This window comes from Bos javanicus, chromosome 4, assembly GCF_032452875.1.
Source record: "Bos javanicus breed banteng chromosome 4, ARS-OSU_banteng_1.0, whole genome shotgun sequence".
NCBI lineage: Eukaryota > Metazoa > Chordata > Mammalia > Artiodactyla > Bovidae > Bos > Bos javanicus.
In genome coordinates this window covers 47,875,583-47,900,540 of record NC_083871.1, presented here as the reverse complement: position 1 = coordinate 47,900,540, position 24,958 = coordinate 47,875,583, and the positions used below count along the sequence as shown (strand labels likewise).

At 35.2% G+C, this 24,958-nt stretch overlaps 1 protein-coding gene across 2 annotated transcripts in view; it reads left to right on the top strand.

Moving 5' to 3' along the window:
• The window catches only part of NAMPT (nicotinamide phosphoribosyltransferase), a 40,361-nt gene that overhangs the window by 12,326 nt on the left and 3,077 nt on the right, over window positions 1-24,958 (top strand). The window contains exons 4-10 of one of the 2 annotated variants that reach the window (XM_061413961.1): window positions 1,862-1,990; window positions 6,898-7,056; window positions 7,542-7,678; window positions 11,925-12,150; window positions 13,859-13,978; window positions 17,587-17,727; window positions 20,618-20,752. In XM_061413961.1, coding sequence (XP_061269945.1) covers window positions 1,862-1,990; window positions 6,898-7,056; window positions 7,542-7,678; window positions 11,925-12,150; window positions 13,859-13,978; window positions 17,587-17,727; window positions 20,618-20,752 — 1,047 coding nt within the window. The remainder of the gene's footprint in view (window positions 1-1,861; window positions 1,991-6,897; window positions 7,057-7,541; window positions 7,679-11,924; window positions 12,151-13,858; window positions 13,979-17,586; window positions 17,728-20,617; window positions 20,753-24,958) is intronic. The other variant, XM_061413962.1, reaches the window with a different exon arrangement.

The following is a 24,958-nucleotide window of genomic DNA, read 5'->3' as shown; positions in this document are numbered from 1 at the left end:
GCACTACAAGCCTGCAGTTGGTTGAATCTGCAGATGCAGAACCACAGATACAGAGGAATTGCGGTTACAGAGGCTGGCTGTAAGTAATACAGTAATACTGTAAGTAAGGCTGACTGGATTTTCGACCGTTGGCAGGGGGTGCCTCTAACCCCCACATCGTTCAAGGATCAGCTATAATTACAACTATTGTCTGTATGGGAACCTATAACTAATATCTATTTAGATATTCTTGTGAGAAGTTAAAGGTACGTTCAATTGTTTTTCCTCATGATTAGTATCAAGAATCTATAGCATGTCTAAGCAGTTTGATACAATATGTATTACAGTTTAAATAACTAGCAAATCAGAAAGGTGATTTAATCCTTTATCTGAAAATACATATGATTAAGAAAGGGCGTGGGGCAACTTGAAAGTTTGAGCCTATTTTCTGGACTATAGAATACCTAAGAAAATAGATGGTATGAATCTATCACTATACAATTCTAGGACATTTCCTTTACTGAATAGTTAGAATAGTTTGGTACAGATCTGTGAAATGAATTTTCATTCTTTATTGTACTGTAATATCCTATCTAACACATTTGGATTCCTTGCTTAAACTTTTGGGCATCCAAAGACATGGAAATTGAGTTAAAAGTTGAATTGTCCCCTGGCCGTTTTCTATATTACATAGATAGGTGGAGAATGGGATCTACTGACATCTTTCCATGTTAATTATCTCTAAAATGAATGTGTTTTTCATTGTAAACTACCAAACACAAAGTGATAAGAAATGCTTTAACTTTCATGCCTATATTGTAATACTGAATTTTACTATTTGGTAATTTTGGCTCCATGAAGAAGTTGGGTAAGCTATCTGCTAGTTTTCCATATCTTAAGTAAGGTCAGTAAAATCTATTGGCTAACTACCTCATTTAACTCATTTGATTTGTTTTGAGGATAACAATTATGGTTAAGTTAGATGCTGTGCTTAGTAATATAATTCTCAGTCGTCAAGGTGGTAAATCTTTTCATTTTATATTCAGAGAATCTTAGGGATTCATAGATTCTCTAGAAATAATCTTGTATAATCCGATTTTACAAGCATAGAATCTGAGACCTCGAGAATCGTGAATTTTTTTTTTTTTTTAATCTAGTTATCTTGTCCCAAATCACGTAAACTGCCAGGATTTCTGAAACAACCTACCTTACTAGCCAAAAGTTAACCAGCTTTTAACTTTAAAAAAGGGGAGGCTTAATTAAGTATCTAGTAACATGTAGCTACTATATCCTCAGCCTAATCTGGGAGAGACTTGTTGCTCTTGGATGTTGATTGCAAAAGTTCTAGAAACTATACCTAGTTATAGTCTACTACCAAAATAGTGTGAGGTCTACTGCCAGTATAGAGAAAACCTATTCAAGATTCTTCTACTGGCAGAGAGTTCTTTTCTTTTTTAGTTTGTTCATTTTATTTTGCTCTCTAACAGCAGTTCATTATTTAATCTTCCAGTCATTAGCCTTTCTTTGATGGAAAAGAAGACTACTTAGAAGAAAGATAGTGCTCTTAGAATATGTTGGAATAAACTCTTTGAAGGGGAAAGAAGAGGAAAACAACTTTGTTTTGAAATTATCTTCAAGTGACAATTTTTCTTAGCAAAAGTACTTTGACAGCATAAAATTTTAAAAATTAGTAATACTAAACTGTTAATCATAATAGCTAATTTTATTTCAGGAGGATAAACATATTCTGACCATATTACTAGCAATATAGTAAGATCTACAATTGTAATTTCTCTGACAGTAAGTTTAGCTTCTGTAAAATATGTAATGGTAATGGTGTACCATCTGTTGAATGAATAATTTCATTATTGTCTTTTACCAGAAATATGATGGGCATCTTCCAATAGAAGTGAAAGCTGTTCCTGAGGGCTCTGTCATTCCGAGAGGAAATGTTCTCTTCACAGTGGAAAACACAGATCCGGAGTGTTACTGGCTTACAAACTGGGTTGAGGTGAATTGTTTTTTGTTTTGCTTTTCATTCTTAACATTAATTGTAGATGTAAAAACCATTCAACTGGAATTCTAGTTTAAAAATTGCTACTAATGAAACTGGAATTCTAGTTTAAAAATTGCTACTAATGAAGTTTATGTAACCTCCTACCACTTCCTAAACCTCTCAGGCCTCAGTTTCCTCACCTATAAAATGACAGTTGGACTAAATAATCTTTAAATTACCTTCCAAAATCTAATCTTAAATTGTAAAAAATCGTTAACAGTTAAAACTCAGCTGGCCTCCATCTTATTTGTTGCAATCCTAAATATATACCACCATAGAGAAAGAGTATAAAAACAGCACAGGTACATCTTTAGTAACTTAAGACTTTTAGTAATCGTTTTCTTTATTCTAATCTAATCAGTTTAGGGCCTAGACTCTACCACCTGGTATTTCTCATCTAAATACATTCAAGGTTCACTATAGAAATTTCACCCTATTATCTGAGAGGTGATTACTTGGTGCTTTGTATGCTTTATCTCACTAGTTTATTGGTAAAACTAATTTGTTATATTATAAAATAATACATTTGGGATTCATTTATAAAGACTAGAAACAGTTTAGAAAAATTTTTAATAGCCTAACAGGCTCTGAAACAATGAACAATTAACTAAAATAAAGATTTAAAATAGTTTACTGTTATGTGTTAAAACTCTGAATTGTGAACTCAGAGTAAAAGGAAACATATTAACACTTCTCATACTCCTTTACTGACAGATACTTTATTTTGAGGGGATGAAATTATAAAAAAAAGTAGAAGAGTTCTTAAAGAACCACATCATCTAGTGTATTTTACCTTCAGTGCCAAAAGATCCCAAACAGATAAATCTTACTTTTAAAATCATCATTTATGAATCACCTTTTTTCACTTTTTTTCTTTTTGGTTTTCTGGTTGAGGATTTAGTCAATAAGTACTCTTACCCTGTGTTGAATTGGAGTCTCATAAAGCAGATATTTATGACACAGAACTAGTTCCAAGTCTACCTTGCTTTTCAAGTATGTTTTTCTTTAGAAAGTGAAAAATACTAGCCTTGAAAAAAATTTTAAGTACCTGTTTTAATTATCATTATTTAGATGTATTTCACTAAAAAAAAAAAAGTTGATGTTTTTATAAATTGTGGACATCTTAGTTTGTTAGCAAATATATTTTTAAAGATTATTAAATACAAAATCCAATATGAGATTTAGATTTTGAAGGGAAAAAAGTTCCCTATTTTCATCTGCTTATCAAGTTTACCTTCTAATATATATTATTTAAATAATTTCAGTCCTTGGTATGTATTTTTATCTAAGGCACAAAAATATATGTTCTGAAACAATCCCTTTCTGATAGATCCTGTGGTTTTTTTTTAATTGTGTTTAAATACCATGTCTCCAGAAAACACTTTCTCAGAATGACTTTGCCTCTTCTGTGGGTTAGAGGATAAAGGTGGTTCATCTTTGTCTTAGCCATCTCCCACCCAAGTTTACTACCTTGTAAATCCAATCTGTTACCAAATCCAAAAAGCTTGTTATTTAAAAACTTAAGATTTTCTTCAGGAAATGCTTAATTTAAAACATTTAAAATAATAGTGCTTAGTAGTATTCTTTCCATTTCACCCTCCCAGTATGTGCAAAGTTTGTTTTTTTGTGGGGTTTATTTTTTGGCCTCATTGCACAGTTTGCAGGATCTTAGTTCCCCAACCAGGACTTGAACCAGAGCAGTCAAAGTACAAGTCCTAACCACTGGACCACCAGGGAATTCCTTGTGCAGAGTTATTAGTAAGATTCTTTTATTCACCATACACTGAATTTTAAAACCCAGAAAAATTACTGAATTGCTCTATCAATTTTAATATCAGTGCTAGAAGAAATCTTAGTCCTCAAATCAGATTTCAAAACGTATTTAGGAGAGCTTAAGAGTTCTTCAGAGGTATCTCAGACTTAAGAGGGGCTGAAGAATGAGCATGTTGGGCTAAACTTAACAGTTTCTTCCAACCAAAAAAACAAAACCTTTTTGCTGTTAAAAATCAAAGGTGACTTTATAAACTATTACACTGATCAAATGCCCTCATTTCACAGATGAGGAAATTGAGCCCTGAAGGGCAAAGGGACTAGTTAACAGAGTAGGTCCAGTCCCCTTTCTACTATACCACACCGTTTCTCATTCTTTGAAATTCTTTATTCTGCACAGTAATGATATAATGAACACTTCTTAAATGAAACTTGCAGGTTCTTTTACTTTAGTCTTAGTTTTCAACTAAAAATTTTATCTTGATTTGTGTGGGCAAATTTCTGTTTTGGAGAAGTTTCCAACAAGGCCTATTTTATTAGACCTTGGATTAACCCAAACTAACTTGCCTTTTTTTCCCTTGCTTACATCTACAGTGATCTTTTTTAAAGGGGAGTGATTTTATTAAGAGTATAATTTAAGCTGATTTTGTTGGACTATGGAAAGGAAATGGTGATGTGAAGGATCACTGTGTCTCATAGTTATTTCTCTCCTTCCCTGGCATTTTTCGAGGGGTAAGGTCAATCTTCTACCTTTATAACTCAACTAGAGTTTTTCACATTATGTTTTCTATCTTTCTCATACTCCTAGATAATATCATTCTAAGTTAAAATTATGAGTTGATTGAATTAAATCAGCAAATGAATATTGATTACTAGTTATATACCCCAGAAGTGCTGGGCACAGATATTAGAGTAAGGTATGTGTTACTTAACAGCCTTTGGAGGAGGAGCAATTTATTCTTAACTAAACACTAATACAAGTACAAACGCTAAATTGGTAGCAGAAGTAGTGAATTCTGTGTATGGGGGAAAAAAAACCTTTTCCATTTCATGAAGGTATTCTTCATGAAAGAATGAAGAGTTGAGGTATTCTTTGGACGACAAGTAGCCCAAAGGAGACTATAGCAAAAAAGTGGACTATATCATAAAGGATAAACCTTTAGATGATAAATAAGGCAAGATTGCAGAAGGCCTCAGATTTCAACATGAATTGGCCTTCTTCCTCTGTGGAATAGATAGCCACTAAAGCATTTTAAGGAATGACACAACCTGAATAAAACTCTGCTTTAGAAGGATAACCAGCAGCAGTATAAAGAGGAAGAGAAGCTAAAGATTAGTTAGAAGTAGGATACTCATAGGCTGGGGCACTGGAATCACTGAAATTACGAAAGAAGAATTTCAGAAGCAGAATGCTTAGGTAAGAGGTGATTTGTCATAGAGTTCAAGTTAGGAGTTGCATCAGTTTTCTACTGTTATATAACAAACTACCCCCCACCCCCTCACATGATTCTGCGGTTGACTGAATGGTTCTCTGCTGGTCTTGCTTGGACTTACGTGTCTGCATTCAGGTAGGGGTTCAGCTCAGATAAGGGACAGTCTAAAGTGGCCTCACTCCCATTCATGTCTGAACCTCAGCTTAGGTAACTGGGACTGTTGGACTTCTTTCCTTGACTTAGGCTTCTTTACAACAGGGCAGTCTCAAGGTTCTAAGAAAATGAGAGTAGAAGCTATAAAAAACCTCTTGAAACAGAAGCTTGGAAGTTATAAATATGGCTTCTGCTATATTCTTTTGGTCAAAAGCAAATCATAGGAACATCCCAGAATCAGGGATGAAGAGATAAATTAGACCTCTTGATGGAAGGAGCCGCAAAGAACTTGGAGCCATAGTTAATCGCAAGAGTCTAATGCAGTTTTTCTTTTTAGGGGACTGAGTTGGGAAGTCCAAGAATAAATAATTTTTTTATTTTTACTTATTTTATTTATTGGTCACTTAGCTGGTATTCAGTAAAAGCGTGTTTTGTAAAACTTAGAAAGTAGCTTTTTGAGTGAGCACAGACTTGTTGTCATCTTAGCAGCTCTTTCTAAAATTTTTTTTTTTCCTTTCTAAAATTTGAAGCTGCTGTAATAGCAGGCTATCTGGTTTACAAAAAGAATAGGAAATTATGATCCTAGAATGGAGGAGTGAATTCCTAAGTCGTAATAATTAATATAGTTGCTGTGATTAGACATTTTTTGGAGTTGCCTGGAAGCCAAGGAAAAGGGGAGAAAACCAAGAGACAGTTCTTATCAGGAAGTAGCAAGTCTTAGTATTAGAAGGTAGCAATTCTTTCATTTCCTCATGTGGAAAACTCTATAATAGGAACTGAATTACAAAATAGGGACCTCAGAAGTAAACAGCGTATGCAGAAATGTTTCATGTGGCTCTTTTATAATGACTTTTGATAAATGCCAAGGACATAAAACATAACTCTGTGAATTGAATTGTCTAGTACTAAGCAAAAGTATCTCACATACATAACCTTCCAGTAGTCATATTAGATCCAAGGAAAAATTAGATCCAGTACTACCTAGAGGAGTGAAAAAATAACTCCTCTAGATGTATACTATTCAAGGTGCAGTCCATGGACCAGTGCTGGTCCATGAGGTCTTCAGTGCAAGTCTGCATGAAATATAAAAATCAAGGATAAGCATTTAGAAACTTCTATAGCAATTGCCTTAGCATCCAAGTGTGAATATAGTTTATAAAACTATTGATCCATGATAGATTGAAAATAAATACATCGGTCCTTCATCACAGATAGTCTTCATAAAATTTGCTTCTTTGGAGCTTTGGATGGAAAAATAGGTAATTCAACATTCTCTACTGTTTGGGGCCTAGTTTGCTTATCCTTCGTATTATGGATTTGAGAGCTGAGCTCGGCACTGTATCTGAAATACATGTGGTAGGCTTCCCACCATACAGCTGAAATGTCCAATTGGTATTTCTACTAGTATGGCAGTCCAGGACATAACTCCAGAGAAAGCTAGGATTTTCCTCAGAAAGAATCCAATTTTTTATGTATTAATGTTTGTGGTTAATTTTATTACTACAGACTATTCTTGTTCAGTCCTGGTATCCAATCACAGTGGCCACAAATTCTAGAGAGCAGAAGAAAATATTGGCCAAATACTTATTAGAAACATCTGGTAACTTAGATGGTCTGGAATACAAGTTACATGATTTTGGCTACAGAGGAGTCTCTTCCCAAGAGGTAAGAAACTGGAGGGAACCTCAATTAATAAAATATAGATTGTTGGTTAGGTTACCAGTATAAAGTTTTAGGAAGTTACTAGGAAGTTATATGGGAAGTAGGTCACATTTTGAAATTCCAGAAATTCAGTCAAGGATATTAAATACCTAATATGTGTCAGCCTCTGTTAAAGATACCTGAAATAATAGTCTTCAGTAAACATCTCCCTCCTTTATATATTTGATGGATGGATGGACAGATGACTAAATATATGTAATAAACATGTCAGATACTACTACTGAGAAGCACAAGACAGAGTAGTGGAAAAGAGGATGATGGGAAGTGCAGGTAGATTACTATTATTTAAGTAGGTCTCTTTGAGGAGGTAACGGTTGACTTCTCTTTAAAAATAACTGAAGACAGTAACTCCTTTGGGGGCTATGCTCTGTACTTCAAGTATAGGTCTTTTTCTTTTTTTGGAATTTGGTTTATGGTTTATTTTGCAGACTGCTGGCATAGGAGCGTCTGCTCATTTGGTTAACTTCAAAGGAACAGATACAGTAGCAGGAATTGCTTTAATTAAAAAATATTATGGAACAAAAGACCCTGTTCCAGGCTATTCTGTACCAGCGGCAGAACACAGGTAAAATTTCTGTTTTCATCCTTCTGTTATCTCACATTGGTTTTTCATAAATAAGCTTCTTCATTTTTGTAACTGAGTCATATTTTGTTTAACTACACAGATAGGTACTACAGTAAATCTTCTTTATACTGTATATAAAAACTGGTGTCAGGAAGGTAGACAAAACTTTTAACTGTCCTAATAGAAACAATTTAGGAGTTCTTTTTCTAACTTTTATATTGCTCTATAAGTTTTATTGTTTAAAAAATGTTAGCTTCTCTGTTGCCATGTACAGATAAGTCGTGTACTTGAAGTCTAGAAGCACTCATTGTGACACCTGGTCAGTGTTCTCTCTTTCCCTGCTCTTCTACATAACTTCACTTATCTTTGTTCTGGAAATTATCTTCTGAGCCCAGTACCTTGAATTGTAGATGAGCGAGTTAACCCTTTTGATGAAAGGAAGAGTGTTCAGATTCTTAGGTTTCCTCCATTCAAGTTAAACTAGAAAACTATTATAGTCCAGGCTATAGCTGCTCTGGTTCTAGAGTTAATTTTACTGGAAGTTAGTGGAGTTTTTTAAATGTATGCCAATCCTTATTTCTGATTCATACAACAAGAACACGGTGCTAAAACCAGCAATGAGTAAAGCTGAGCTTTGATCCCAGCAGTCTACTGGATGCTACAAGGGATGGAAAGACATAAAGAATTAATCCTATCTTTTGGATAAAAAGTACACTAGCAACATTCTGCTCTGTTAAAGTGCTCTTAAAATGATACAATTAAAGTACTGCAGCAGTGCAGAGGAAGGAGAAGTAGGGTCATATTCCACTGGTAGGATGAAGAAAGGCTTTATAGAGATGGTATGTAAATATTGACTTCTTGAATGTTTGGTAAAATTTAATGGCAGACACTACGGGATTCTTTATTCTCTGAATAAATATTTATTACGTACGTACCGTGTGTTAAGCATTGTCATGAAAGAGGCAAATATGGATGTGCTTAAGGAATAAGGACTGAAATGTATCTTGTACGGAGATTTTGTAGGTAACGTCAGGTGGGCTGGAAAGACAGGTTAATAAGTAAAAGGCCTCAAATGTATTTTCACATTGAATGTGCTGGGTTATTCTAATTCCATCTTCAAATGAGGGTGGGCATTTAAGTTTTTGAGCAAAGAAGTAGTGTCAGAAATGTTGTAGAAAGATCACCTTGATAGTGGGCTATCTTATGAATTGAAAAATAGAGAAAAATGAGAAGTTAGGGTTTATAGGAAATGTTGCAATAATTTTGAGAGATGATGAGATTCAGAACCAAGTGTCTAAATAAAAGAAGGGGATAAACATGAGCAGAGGCTTGGGAGATGAAATTGCTGAAATGATGACTTGAACTGGGGCTCAATAGAAAGTGGATTCAGCTAACGTTTACTAGCATTGCTCTCTTAGTAGGGACTTGAAATATTTTCACATGTAAGTTTCAAGACTAGTGAAACTAGGAAAATAAGAGTGACGTTAACAGATCAAGATTTAAGGGTTGCAGTATTTTAATTTTTGGTCTTAGATACATGCATACCTTTTAAAAACTTACTAATACAGTACTAATAAAGAGTACTCTGTATTAATGGTTTTGTTTCAAAGTAATAACATCATGAGTGTGATACTACAAATCTGAGAATAAAGATATTTTCTTTAGGAATTTCATGTTAATACAGGGTGAAAATCAACTGTGTTTTTATAGCCTCATAATATTTATTACATCTGCAAATCTGACTCCTTAATATATCAGCTGTTCTTAAATAGATAAGTCTTTTTAAACAACAGCATAGTACCGTGAAAAGAGCTCTAGATTGAAAGTTGGGAAATAGGAGTGACCTTACAGCTGACATACTGGGTGGCCTTGGGCAACTCATTTATCTCTCTGTTCATTTCCTCCATCCAAGCCAACAAAAGGAGGAACAAAAATTTTTGCATTTCCAACATCAGAAGGTCATTGAGGAAAAATGAACTAACATCTAAGATAACTTTAAAATAAGAAAATGCTAAAATTTAGAACATTGCCATTATTGTTATATTTTCTTAAAGAATATATGAATATAGACTTAGAAATATTCAATTATATACCTCTTCCTCAAACTGGAAATGTATCAAATATGATGCTGAAAATTGGAATGGTAGTATAAGTAGAAGTCACTGACCAAATATTTATGATCTCTATATACCAAATAAAATAGGTGTTATGATTGCATTATGTGGAGGGTGCTCTAGGAAATGTCTATGGGATGATGAGATACTCATTTTCCTCCCCAACAAAATGGATCTGGAGTCTGCGGGGGGCGGTGTGGAGGTGGGGGAAACCTGGGCTAAGGTACAGATTTTGGAAACTCACTATAAGGGTATTTTTTAAAAGCTTTGAGTGGTTTTCACATAGGGAGGTATAGAGAGACAGACTAGTGCCCAGGTCATACTGAGGAAGGCGAGCACAGCCTCTAGGGGAAACAGAAGAGGACCCAAAGAAATAGGGGGAAAAAATCAAAACATGAGATACGTCAGTGAAGTCATTGGAAAATAAAGCTTCAGGAAAGTTCAAATGCCAAAGAGAAAGCAAGTAAGATAAAGACTAAACTATTAAGTTTTCTAGAAGTGATACACACAGAGTTAGATGACTGCATTGAAATAACCTCTTCAGAGTTGGTTCTTACATTGCAAAGCTCTCCAGTGCTAGTATTCTTTGAGCTTAATTCTCTCCCTTACAGAGAAAGAAAGAAGAAAAGTCCTGTCCGACTTAGTCGTGTCCGACTCTTTGCGATCCCATGGACTGTAGCCTACCAGGCTCTTCCGTCCGTGGTATTTTCTAGGCAAGAATACTGGAGTGGGTTGCCATTTCCTTCTCCAGGGGATCTTCCCAACCCAGAGATTGAACCCGGGTCTCCCACATTGTAGGCAGGCACTTTACCATTTGAGCCACCAGGAAGTCCCTTACAGAGAAGACCATAGCAATTCTTGATTTGAAGAAAGAGCTTTCTTTATCAATGTCTTAATTTTCCTTTCAACTGGTAGGTGCTTGCATGAAGTGGAGAGTAGGCATCATAGCTACTTTGTTCACTATAAAATAAATTTTATATAAATATGCTCTCACTCCATTTCAGTAGTTCTGGATAGCGAAGTCTGTATGTATCCCTGAAGTGTACATCCTCTGCTGTCCCCAGCATATCATTGACAGCATGAGAGAAGTTGTTTACTTTAGTCCTTTAGAGGGAAAAAGAAAACAGTTTCAAAAATAGTATGACTCTTTAAATAGTTTGGAGATAAACATATCTGCATGGGATTAAATGAATGGGTTGTTTCACTTTCCGTTATTTTACTTTGGAAAATGAAGTAGAGGCAAAAACGAATAAATTAGGGAGAAAGTAAAATTACTGGGCATGAGAAAATCATAACAATTCTAAAATTATTAGGTTCTCATTAAGAATTTGTTATTTATATTATAAGTTAATCAGCAAGTACTTTAGTTAAATGCAGTTAATCTGTTCAAAAAGGACAGTATAAAAATTACTGTTATCATTCTTGCCTAATAGAAACTCTCACACTATTTCCCATCTTAATTATGTTTAGCTCAAACTAAATATTGTAATTCTTACTTCCTGGGCATATGTTAGTTAGTAGATAATCTATAAGTAAAATAAATGCCTATTACAGGCCAATTAAAGATACAACAGGTAAAGAGTTAGTTAGTTGACTATATATATGCATGATACAGTATAAGTAATTGCCTAAGTAATTGTCTTTTAAGTGTAAGGTTTGGAGAGTAAGAAAGATAAAATATATGTCCTTATTATTATTGGTATATGGTTTTGAAAATTCACAAAAGGGAACTGCATTGCTTAGTGAAATAATGGGAGTATGTGTTCATTCTTTCTAACATCTTAGCATAATGTATATAGTATTTAACAGGTGCTTTTTTTAGCTTACTCATTTTAAATGAGTTAGGTTCAGGAGTACTAAAAAAGAAAATAATATCATTTATCCTTTGGTTGAATATGACTTAAGAGTTTGAATAACTATTGGAGAGATTACTTGTAGTCTTAAAAATTGGCCAAAGGGTAGTTTGGTTTGGCTCAACTAATATTCAACTAACCTCTTGATGTGCATTCATTAAACTAAATCACTCACCTTCTCTGCACTGTTGATGGTGTAGTATAGTAAACATGAGATATAATTCAGGAACAGATAATGTGTCTACCTAAGTAAATCTGTATTTTCATTTTGTTTTCTAGTACCATAACAGCTTGGGGGAAGGACCATGAAAAAGATGCTTTTGAACATATAGTAACACAGTTTTCATCAGTGCCTGTATCTGTGGTCAGCGATAGCTATGACATTTATAATGCGTGTGAGAAAACATGGGGTGAAGATTTAAGACATTTAATAGTATCAAGAAGTACAGAGGCACCACTAATAATCAGACCTGATTCTGGAAATCCTCTTGACACTGTATTAAAGGTAAATTTTAATACGTAACTTGATTATTAAAAGTGCCAATAGACCAGCTGCATCAACACTACTTTTAATTTCATTCATACACACACCATTTCAGAACTATCTGGACCAGTCCCCTTATTTTAGAGTTGCAGCCCAGAGAGAGTTAATAGATTTGCCCAAGGTCACACATTAATAACTAGAGAAAGTATTTCCAGAGTAAAGGGTTACTAATATGTAACTGTCAAATAGACTATTAAATACTGTTGACTGTTGAATAGATACTTTCTTTTCTACTTACCTTGAAGATTAATAAATCCTATTACCATTTTTAACCAGTCCTGTGATTTGGTTACCAAGTTTGTGGTTTCTTTCTCTGCCTTTATCACAAGTTATTGCTGTACCTTTGAAGGTTTTAGTGCAAAAGAAGTATGTGCAAGGTAATGTGGAACAAAAATAATTTGAAAATACTTTTCAAGTAGAGATTCTTTAGTGATACTACCGGTCCTCAAGGTAGCCTTGTTGTCTTTTTTTTTCTTCTTCTTTCTTTTTTAAGTTTTTAGGACTTGGTTTACCTTCTTTGAAAAGCACTAATAGAAACAGGTTATTGATGCTTACTACTAGAAAAATAGTGTGTTACATGCTTTGCTTAATTGTGTCATTGAATCTCCGAAAACTTTATGATCCGTATTACAACTCTTTTTTTTTATAGACAAATAAACCAGCTTAGGTTAAAATTCACTTGCTGAAGGTCAGACAACATGTAATAAAATAAGCCAAATAGCCAGCATAGGTCTTTATGACTATCATACCATCTCTCTTTACCACACTGTTTGCCAGCTGATGAATAGGTGATGAATTACCCTTTAAAACAGTGGGGTGTAGAATCAAGGAGGTCTTTTCCTATCCTGTTAAGTAAAAGACCAGTCTGATGGTTTTATCTTAGCCTGAAATATGAACTGATTTGGTTTAGCAAACTGAACAGGTTTCATGTTTTTTCTGTTACCTAATAAAAATATACAAACCTAGTTTCAAGAATAAACTGAGTTACCATACGGAATTTTGTCATTGTTAGAATATTAAACCAGTTTATTTAGGAAAAGGGAGTGATGGTTGGGTAGAACCTTTGAATCTCTGAGGAAGCTTTCTGATAAATTTTCAGTCAGTGTTGAAGTATTTCAGCTGCTACCAAACTTTCAATAGTTAGTGAATGAGTTGCACAACTTGCATATTAAGCAATTTGGCTTAAAATAAAATTGGTGTTATTGTTAAGTGAGAAGGACTTCAGAAAATTCAGCTGGATTCATGTTTGAGTTACATCAGACAAATTAAATTATTGGCACAAGCAGAAAAAAATCCAACTCAAAAGTATCATCATGAGTTTTTTAAATGATGTTTTATATACCTTTTAAAAATATTATATTTACCATTGTAAGTTTCTAATGTTAAAGGATTTTTTCTCTGAATCTAATTAGAAAAATGTGAGGGAAAAATACTTACGTTTTGAGCCACTTTACAGCATAAATTGGCTTGATAGAAAATTGCATGCCTGTTCTAAAAATCAAATAGAATTGAGATGAAATTTTAGAAGGCTTATACATGGTAATATAAAATTTAAGTAATTAAATTTTTATATTCAAGATTGTTAGCAAAGTCTTTTTAACTTTGGAAACTTTTTACACTTTTTTTCAGTCTTAGTTATTTTGTGTTGGATGTGTATTTTCCCAAACAGGTTTTGGATATTTTAGGTAAGAAGTTCCCTGTTACTGAGAACTCGAAGGGCTACAAGTTGCTACCACCTTATCTTAGAGTTATTCAAGGAGATGGAGTAGATATTAATACCTTACAAGAGGTATGTATTTTATATTAAAAAGTTTCAATAAGGTAATTCTTATAATTAAACTGTTTACTAATTTGATAACAATAACAATAATTTAAGTACAATTGTTATTCTTTTAGTAAGACAGTGTATGTCTTTTCTGTTAAATGCTTAAAATTTATAGATAATAGTAACTGAAAATATAGACATACCAGCCAAACCATACTCCCAGTCCTCATTGGCCACTGTGGATGATGAGCCCAAAGAAGTGTCACTAGGAAACAAGAAAATGCCCAAGAGTACTCTTTATATGTAAAACAAAAAGTCTTAACTTTTTGTTTCTTAACACTGTACAAAAAGGTCTCAGTTTCAATAGAATGGAACTTCACATACTCTAATAATGTGAAACCTGATTGATACTACTCTTTTTGATACTGTGCTTTTTCAGATTTATAGAATGGTTTGTTACCTCCTCTAAATTTAGCATTGACTGTTATCACTATTGTTAGTCAAACAGTGTAAGTTTTATATTATCTTAAACCATTTTCCTCTTTTGTTTCTCAAATACGTTTCTAAAGAACTATACTTTTAATATGTAAAGCACTCCACAACAATTAAGACTATCACTGATACCATGATATAGATTGTCAACTATGATAAAGCACTGACATTTTAATGTATACTAGTTTCAGATGATATCCACTTGTATAACACAAGTTACCAAAAGAATTTTCTGTTTGAAAGGGTTGGTGTGGTTAGAGGAAGGTCAGTACTCCAGTTATGAACAGTTTGTTTTCTAAAGATTCATTTAAAAGAAAGAACTATTGCATATAACTCTCAGTACTTCTGTGGTGACATGTATTTAGAGTTCCAAATGAGGTCTGAAATAGATCTCTTAAAATAACAGAAATGAGGTTTCTTCCACCAGCTCTTCCAAACCGCCTTGCCTAAGATAAGTGGAAACTTCCCCAGCTCTTCTAAGACATTTGGTGTTGGGGCATCCTAGGGGCTTTGATGTACAAAGGAAGAAATAGAAGAAAAGTCTTCAGCAAAGAGGAGGGAGGACCTGAATATAGAAATCTCAGTTGGCATATTTAATTGCTGTTGTCTTCTAGCTCAGCTGAATTGAAGGTTTCTGACATGGTGTCAGTTAAGAACTAGTACCCAACCTCCGTTTCAACAGGTCCCTTTCAGATGAAGAAACCTGGGCAAGGTACTGTTTAACAGAATATCTACCAGCCCAGTGCTCTTCCCATTGCTTATCCCTGTCCTTCCTTATTCTTAGGGGCAGCTCTTTAAGTTCGGTTGTTCCATCGGGTATTTGAACTTCTCTTTAAAAACTGAAGCTCTTTGGCTTTTCTTTTTTTTTCATTTTGCTAAAATAAAGTTTGAAAATGTATATGCATTTTTAAAGTTGAGAATCAGTTCAGAACTTGAACCTTTCTTAAAAAAATAACTCCATAAACAAAAAGTTAAATCCCAAGACACACATTCTCTGGCATTGGTAAAACCTTAAACAGAATGGTCAGAGAATGAGTAGTTTGTGTTAATACACGCACTCATTACCTAAAGGATAATACCTGCTCTCTTTCCATATTGGAGATGGGTCAAAATAAGTTTTTAGAAACAAGGAAAGGAATTTATATAGACTTTTTGTCTAGTCAGGTTTCCTTTTAATTTATATGTGTAAAATTTTTTAAAGGTAATATTTCCTCTAATTCTGTAACACCCAGTAACATTAATAGAAAAATTCACATAAACTTTAAATTGTCTAAATTTCGCAACTTGTGATGGTGAAGCTGTATGGGAAGAACACCTTAAAGAAATTGGTCCTAAAAGACAGAATATGACATTAGGTGGTACTGTTTCTTTGTTAATTTCTCATTCTTGTGCTTCTGAGGTGTACCTAAAATCAAGTGACAGGTCTGAAACTGTTTTCTCTATATTTTACCCAGATCTCCTTACCCTCTGTCTGTCGGTCTCTGTTTCTTTTACTCCATTTTTCTGTTCTACTCCTTGTGTTTCTTCTGTGTTGAAATTCACTTATTAGAACTTTAATTTCACATTGTTTTATAAGGTTTTCGTTATTGTTTTAGTTATACTTGGTTTACAGTTCAGTGAGAAAATTCAGGGCCCTTGAGTATTTTGAGTTCAAGTGTAATAATAAAAAGACATGAGAATTACTTTAAAATAAATTGCATATGTCTCCATCTTGATTCCTGACATACAGCAGGAGAGTTAGACTGAGATTTAAAAAGAAAGTTGCATTTCTAAATGTGGATTTGTTAAAAGATGTAGGTCCTTGGAGTTTATATATTTGTATCTTATAATGTTGAAAAGTGGTAAAGAATCTGCCTGCCAATGCAGGAGATATGGGTTCAAGCCCTGGATCAGGAAAATCCCCTGGAGAAGGAAATGGCACTCCAGTATTCTTGCCTGGAAAATCCCATGGACAGAGAAACATGTTGGGCTACTGTTCATGGGGGTTGCAAAAGTCAGGTACGACTTAGTGAATAAACAACAGCAACTATTCCTCACTTAGATAAGAGGTCAGTTTGAGACTCTTGGTATTGGGAAGTATATGACAAATCTGTATGAATAATTCACATAAACCTATTAAACTTGATTTTGATTTTCTAATCACTTCTGAAAGTTCTGTTTAAATTTAAAAACCCCATACTTTATAATTACTTCCTTTTGACTATTACTTCCTTTTGACTAGTATGAAATTAAAAGAATGGTTATTAAACTTTATCTGCTACCTTCTACCATAAAAGTGATTGAGTGTGTTACATAAGAAGAAAGACACTAGTTAACCAAGTCCTGCCTGGGAAAAAGAAATGCAAATAAGACTGATAATAAAGTAATAAATTAATGTAAAATTTAAATTATGTGTCCCTTGAAAGAAATAGTCTAGTTGTTAGAAGTCTGTGTTTATATAGGTCTTTCTTTCTGGCTTTTTAGATAATTCTGCCAAAAAAATGATCCAGTGATAAATCTTAGCTCCCAATCAGTTCATAGTTTTGCTTATGGCACTAGGGTACCAGCCAGGGCCAGACGACTGCCAGTGCCTCAACTCTTAAATTAGAGGGAGTACTTTACACTTTTTTTTTAATCACTAATATCTGATGATTTTAAGCACCCCCATTACATGACTTGCACTGTGACATGTGACAACATGTATTGAAATTTATTAATGATGAGTAGAGTCACAGAATCTACTAATTTGGGGCAAATATCTGGGCCTCATTGCTTGTGCTACTGGCATCTGGGCAGTAAATTAAAGAGGTAGATGAGAGTTTACTCAAGTAACCTTGTGTATTGATAGCCATTTTTTTCTACCTCTCATTCCCTTTATTCCCCCAACCTAAACCACAATCACTGATAACAGTACAGATTCAGGAACTTTGAATGAAATCCCCTCCTTCTACACTTATTCCTGGGCTTCCCTCTTTGAGGTGGGTGGGTCTTTTAAAAGAAAAAAAGTGGGATGTAACTTCATGTAGGCCTTATTCTTAGCTCATTGTTTACTGTGTTATAAACAGCTTTAGATGGTTTATTCATCAGTATGGCCCATGGAAAAATAACTTCTTTCCACTCCCAAATTACCTGACTTTTTAAAATTTTCTTCTTTAATCTAGATTGTGGAAGGCATGAAGCAAAAAAAATGGAGTATTGAAAATGTTTCCTTCGGTTCTGGTGGAGCCTTGCTACAGAAGTTAACAAGAGATCTCTTGAATTGTTCCTTCAAATGTAGTTATGTTGTAACCAATGGCCTTGGGGTATGTCCTTCAACTTCTACTCTTGTGTTGTTACTATCTTCTTTATGTGTAGGCCTAGAATATGCCTGCTGCTGCTGCTAAGTCGCTTCAGTCGTATCCGACTCTGTGCGACCCCATAGACGGCAGCCCACCAGGCTCCCCGTCCCTGGGATTCTCCAGGCAAGAACACTGGAGTGGGTTGCCATTGCCTTCTCCATTGCATGACAGTGAAAAGTGAAAGTGAAGTCGCTCAGTCGTGTCCGACTCTTAGCGACCCCATGGACTTCAGCCCACCAGGCTCCTCCGTCCATGGGATTTTCCAGGCAAGAGTACTGGAGTGGGGTGCCATTGCCTTCTCCGAGAATATGCCTAGAATACATATATTGAATGCAATAGTCGAAGGATAATATGGTCCTGAACTATTACTGTATTGTACCCCTGACAGTACTCAGAAACGGGAAAAATAAGAGATAGTAGGTGATAACTTGACTTCAGAAAAGGAGAAAGACTTAGAAAAAAGAGGAAAAGTGAGAGATAATTTAAGAGAGATGATGCAGGTCAATTCATTTCTACTCCTTCAGTGTATATCTTTGAATCAAGAAGTTGAGCAAATTTGAGTGAGAATGTCAGCTCACCTGGGCTTCCCAGGTGGCGATAGTGGTAAAGAACTTGCCTGCCAATACAGAAGATACAAGAGGCTCGGGTTGGATCCCTGGGTCAGGAAGATCCCCTGGAGGAGGGCATGGCAACCCACTCCAGGATTCTTGCCTGGAGAATCCCTATGGACAGAGGAACCTGGCAGACTACAGTCCATGGGGTCACAAAGAGTCAACGACTCAGCATGCACATACAATCATGTCAGCTCACCTAGCCATCATGCATTAAAAATAAGCAAATATGTAAACACTGTCAATATTTTAGGAAGGTGAACTGTGAGGTTCTAGTTGTGACACTAGAATCATTTTCTGGTAGTCTTAGAAGGGGGAACCCAAGCTGCAGGCAGCTGAACAACCAACTCCCTAGTAGCTCTTGACAAGCTCTTAGGAGTCTGTATCAAAGGGTGTGTGTTCAGTTCTGTCGCTAAGTCATGTCTGACTCTTTGCGACCCCATGAACTTCAGTACACCAGGCTTCCCTGTCCATCACCAACTCCCGGAGCTTACTCAAACTCATGTTCATCGAGTCGGTGATGCCATCTCGTCCTCTATCATCCCCTTCTCTGCCGCCTTCAGTTTTTCCCAGCATCAAGGTCTTTTCAAATGAGTCAGTTCTTCGCATCAGGTGGCCAAAGTATTGGAGTTTCAGCTTCAACATCAGTCCTTCCAATGAATATTCAGGATTGATTTCCTCTAGGATGGACTGGTTGGATCTCCGTGCTGTCCAAGGGACTCTCGAGTCTTCTCCAACACCACAGTTCAAAAGCATCAATTCTTCGGTGTTCAGCTTTCTTTATAATCCAACTCTCACATCCATACATGACTACTGGAAAAACCATAGCTTTGACTAGACAGACCTTTGTTGGCAAAGTAATGTCTCTGCTTTTTAATATCCTGTCTAGATTGGTTATAACTTTTCTTCCAGGGAGCAAGCGCTTTTAATTTATGGCTGCAGTCACCATCTGCAGTGATTTTGGAGCCCATTGTTTCCCCATCTGTTACTGTTTCCATTGTTTCCCCATCTATTTGCCATGAAGTGATGGGACAAGATGCTATGAGTTTAGTTTTCTGAATGTTGAGCTTTAAGCCAACTTTTCACTCTGCCCTTTGACTTTCATCAAGAGGCTCTTCAGTTCTTCTTCACTTTCTGCCATAAGGGTGGTGTCATCTGCATATCTGAGGTTATTGATATTTCTCCCAGCAATCTTGATTCCAGCTTGTGCTTCATCCAGTCCAGCATTTCTCATGATGTACTCTGCATATAAGTTAAATAAGCAGGATAACAGCATGCAGCCTTGAGGTACTCCTTTCCCAATTTGGAACTGGTCTGTTGTTCCATGTCCAGTTCTAACTGTTGCTTCTTGATCTGCATGCAGGTTTCTCAGGAGGCAGGTCAGGTGGTCTGGCATTCCCATCTCTTGAAGAATTTTCCACAGTTCGTTGTGATCCACACAAAGGCTTTGGCATAGTCAGTAAAGCAGATGTTTTTCTGGAACTCTATCGCTTTTTCGATGATGTGTGTAGGGGATCCACATGAAAATTAATCAATGAAGTCTACTATGTTAACAGAATAAAGGGCCAAAACCATAGCTCAGAAAAAAAAAAAAAAGAAAGAAACATGGATTGGTTCCCTACCTTAGTTCACCTCTATCATTCTTTGGGGAGTTCTAGGTTTCCTTCTTCTGCTCCTCCAGTTGCCTTCTACCTTTCTGATCCTAAAACACTGTGCTCTAGGTCTCTAGGTTCTCAAGGTTGTCTTTGCTTCTCATGGTAACAAGATATCACTAATAGAATAAAAAGTAACAAAAGGGGAAAAGTTATGAAGTGAGCAAGCCTTTACTGTAGTAAAATCCTAGTACCCTTGCCACAGATACATGGATTTATTTTTCAGTAACATGCATGTGCTTGCTATACTTAGATCAGTTTAAGGGCAATGCATAATAGAAAAGGGGATACTTTAAGGGTCACATTGTTGACCTCAAAGACTTACCTCAGATGGAGTTATTAGTATTCTGCACTAGTATGAAAGGATTTCAAAGATTTGGATTTGGTTCATACCTTTTTCCTGACAGAGGACTCTCTCCTCCACAACAGGCTAGAGTTATATCTCTAAGAGCTAGATGCAGATTGGCTTAGTTATACCTGCAAAGTACCTTAAAATTTATTTAAATTTTATATATACTTTTTTTAATGTGACTTGAGTGAACATTTCTGATGATTAGTCTTCTATTTCTCTAACTTTAATTTGGATTCCAGATTAACGTCTTCAAGGATCCAGTTGCTGATCCCAACAAAAGGTCCAAAAAGGGCCGATTATCTTTACACAGGACACCAGCAGGAAATTTTGTTACACTTGAGGAAGGAAAAGGAGACCTTGAAGAATACGGTCATGTATGTATCTATGCCGATTGGGGTTTGTTTTGTTTTTTAAACAGTAATAAGTTCACTTTTCAAATTAAGAAAGGAGGCTTTTTCTTGGAGGACAAGAGTGTTATTGTAAAATGTTTACAATTGCTGACCTAGCCTACCAAAATAAGATGAAAAATAAGAAATGGCTAGATAATAAATGAGACCTTTACATTGGGTGAAATATTTTATAAGGAAAAAAAAAATGGTGTTCCATATAGTTACCAGAAGAGAGTGAGTGAGCTTCAATAAGTGTGTGTAGTTAATCTTACTCCTATTGCCAATTAGCAGTGAATCATTTCTGAGCAGGACTAGTTAGGCATACTTAAAGGATGCTGGTCTTAGACTATTCATAGCTGTCCATGTTACAGTAAAACCGTGGTAATTTTAGTAGATGAAAGGGCTTTCCAAATTCCAAGATATTGTTAAAGATGATTGCATTTTTTCAAAACAATAGAATCCAGTTCAGATGGTTTTCTTTAGTCTCATTTAATTCTCACCACAACATCTATGGGCTAAAAAGGCAAATTATGTCATCTTAATAGTGTAAGATATAAAAACAGACTTGATTCAGATTATAACTAATAAATGAACCAAGTTTTCTGATTTAAGTCAACCGAGCTAGAAATATTTATAGTATGCTTAGTCTATGCTCATTGACATAGAAGATTACACTTATATTCGACTTCTAGTTTTTATTAATAAGCCACTGGATTGAACAAGAAAATACTCCTTTTTAGAAGGAAACTACTCATAATTGATAAAAATCATAAAAATTTTTTATTGATTATATAATAAAATTGATTTTTTTTTAACTTTTGATTCTTTATACTATATATATTCTGCTTATGTTACTTTTATTATATTCTTTTAAGATTTTAAGCCATAATTATTACAGTAAGATTTTTCTGTTATCTTTAATGAGAAATACATACAAGTTCCTAAAACCTTTAGAGTTAGATTTGTTTATATATAGCCTGTTACACAGCCTTCATTTAACTCTTCTACTACCGAGACTTTGCTGTATTAGTTTACCCCAGCTGGACAAAAGTTACTTTAGACGTGGTCATAACTGTGACTAAAACAAGACATTGGTTTTAAGAGTATGTGGATTATACTCTAGAACATTTGAGTCAGTAAGCCATTTATGATCATCTAGACATTATGATTTAACAGGAACCACCCTTCCTCAATAGATTATATTTAAATTTTCATAGTTAAATTCATAAAGAAAATGCCACAGCAAGAGCAGTGTGATTGGAAGCAACACACTGATAGCTAAGATTGTTTCAAGATGGTGGAGTAGGAAGACCACGAACTCAACTCCTCTTATGGGCATGCTAAAATTATAACTATTTACAGAATAAATAATGATGAGAAAGGGCAGAATCTACCAGGAAAAGATCTACAACTAAAGCTATAAAGAAGGAACTATGACAAGACAGGAGGGGCAGAATCACCATATAGTCAAGACCCATATCCCCAAGTGGGCAACCCATAGGAGAATAATTACAGAGGTTCTTCCAAAGAAACAAGGGGTCTGAGCCCCACCTCAGCCTCTCCAACCTGGGGGACCTTGCATTCCAGAGAGCCCCAAAAGAATCAAATTCAAAGAGGACCACACCAAGACACAGAGTAATTAAAATGGCAAAAACTAAAGAGAATATTAAAAGCAGCAAGGGAAAAGGAACAACTTACATACACAGGAACTCTCATAAGGTTGTAATCTGACTTTTCAGCAGAAATTCTGCTGGTGAGAGGGATGGCACAATATATTTAAGGTGATGACAGAGTAAAACCTACAACCAAGAATATTCTACCTGATAAGACTTTCATTTAGATTTGATGAAGAGATCAAAAGGTGAGCTGAAGTTCAGCATCACCAAACCAGCTTTATGAGAAATGTTAATAGGAGTAATCTAAGCAGGAGAGAAAAATGCTGTAACTAGAAACATAATAATTACAAAAGGAAAAACCTTGTCAGTAAAGGCAAATGTATAGTAAAGGTAGCAAATCAAGCATTTACTAAGAAAGTTTAAAAGACAGTAAAATCATCTATATCTGCAATAAGCAGTTCAGTGATACACAAAATGAGATGTAAAATATGTCAAAAGCAGTAATGAACCTAAATGTAAGACATGATTCCATTAAACTCCTAGAAAAGAACACTCCTCAATGTAAATCATAGAAATGTTTTCTTAGATCAGTCTCCCAAGGCAAAATCGATAAAAGGAAAAATAAACAAATGGAATCTAATCAAAACCTTTTGTACAGCAAAGGAAACCTACCAAAACAAAAAGACAACCTACAGAACGGGAAAGTATTTGCAAATATGACCAATAAGGGGTTAATATCCAAAATAGCCAAGAAGCTCATGTAACTTAATATCAAAAAACAATCCAGTCAAAAAATGGGCAGAAGAACTGAATAGACATTTTTTCCAAAGAAGTCATACAGATGGCTAACAGCTATGTGAAAAGATGCTCAACATCGCTGACTGTTAGAGAAATGCACACCAGAACCACAAAAAGGTATCACCTCACACCTGTCAGAATAACAGCTGTCATCCAAAAGTCTACAAATAACAACTGTTGGAAAGAATTTGGAGAAAAGAGAACCCTCATACACTGTTGGTGGGAATGTTAACAGGTACAGCCACTATGGAGATTCCTCCAGAAACTAAAAATAGAACTATGATATGATTTAGCAATTCCATTTCTGGGTATATATCCAAAGAAAATGAAAACACTGATTTGAAACATGTGCATGAAATAATAAACCCACACATGAAATAATAGCACCATTATTTACAGTAATCCAAGATACGGAAGCAACCTAAGTATCCATCAACAAATGAATGGGTAAAGAAAATGTGGTGCATGCACACATGATGAAATATTACTCAGCCGTTAAAAGTGAAATTTTTGTCACTTGAAGCAACATCAATGGACCTGGAGGCTATTATGCTATGTGAAATAAGTCAGAGAAAGACAAATACTGAATGTTATTACTTGTATATGGAATCTAAAAAAATAAATGGATATAATGAAACAGAAGCAGTGTCACAGATACAGACAACAAATCAGTGTTTACCAGTGGGGAGAGGGAAGCAGGCAGGGGTAAGGTAGGGAAGTAGGAGGTACAAACTTACATGTATAAAATAAGTAAGGTACAAAGACATACTATACAGCACAGGGAATATAGCCAATATTTTATAATAATTTTAAATGGTTTATAATCTATTAAATCATTACATTGTACACCTGAAACTAATATTGTAAATCAACTATATTTCAATAGAAAAAGGATAAAAAGGAAACAACATAGTGACAGAAATATTAGATAATGTTATGTGCTCACCTTCAGATGAAATGAAAAACTCTGGCACAATAGATTACTTCTATGGATTTTTCAAGAAAAACTAGAGGCAATAATTCCTTACTAAGATAGGAATGCTTTGCCAGACTCAAAAGGGAATTTAGTCTTAATTCTCTTAATTTGTCTTTGTTATTCTTATATGGATCAAACGGATTACATGTGTCAGTGACTTCTGGAATATACACAGTCTTTAAAATCAGTGACTATGTATTAGTCAAGAAATCAGTATCTATTAATGTTTCTGTTTGGGTTTGGTTTCTTATTTTTAGGGTTGACTTTTGTTTGTTTGATGGGTTTCCCTGGTGGCTCAGAGGTTAAAGCGTCTGCCTCCAATGCAGGAGACCTGGGTTCGATCCCTGGGTCGGGAAGATCCCCTGGAGAAGGAAATGGCAACCCACTCCAGTATTCTTGCCTGGAGAATCCCATGGACAAAGGAAGCCTGGTGGGCTACAGTCCACAGGGTCGAAAAGAGTCGGACCTGACTGAGGGACTTCACTTTCACTTTCACTTTGTTTGTTTAAGGCAAAAGCTTATGATTAGTAAGTTTAGTAAATTCCAGGTTGGTAAGTTTAATCAGTGTTGAGTCTCTTGGCTAGGAACAGGGACGGTCTGGCAGGCTTTCCTTGCCGATCTGTCCGTCATGATTATTAGCAACAGCCATAGTGCTTCTGGGCAGCCAAAGCAGTAAGCATCTACTAGATTTGTTTTGCCTTTAAGGAAAACTGTTTTAAGAATGTAATACCTGAATCATTCCTTTTCAGAAAGTTAAACATGTCTACATTCCATTTTAGATCTGGGTCTTGCCTCCTCTGC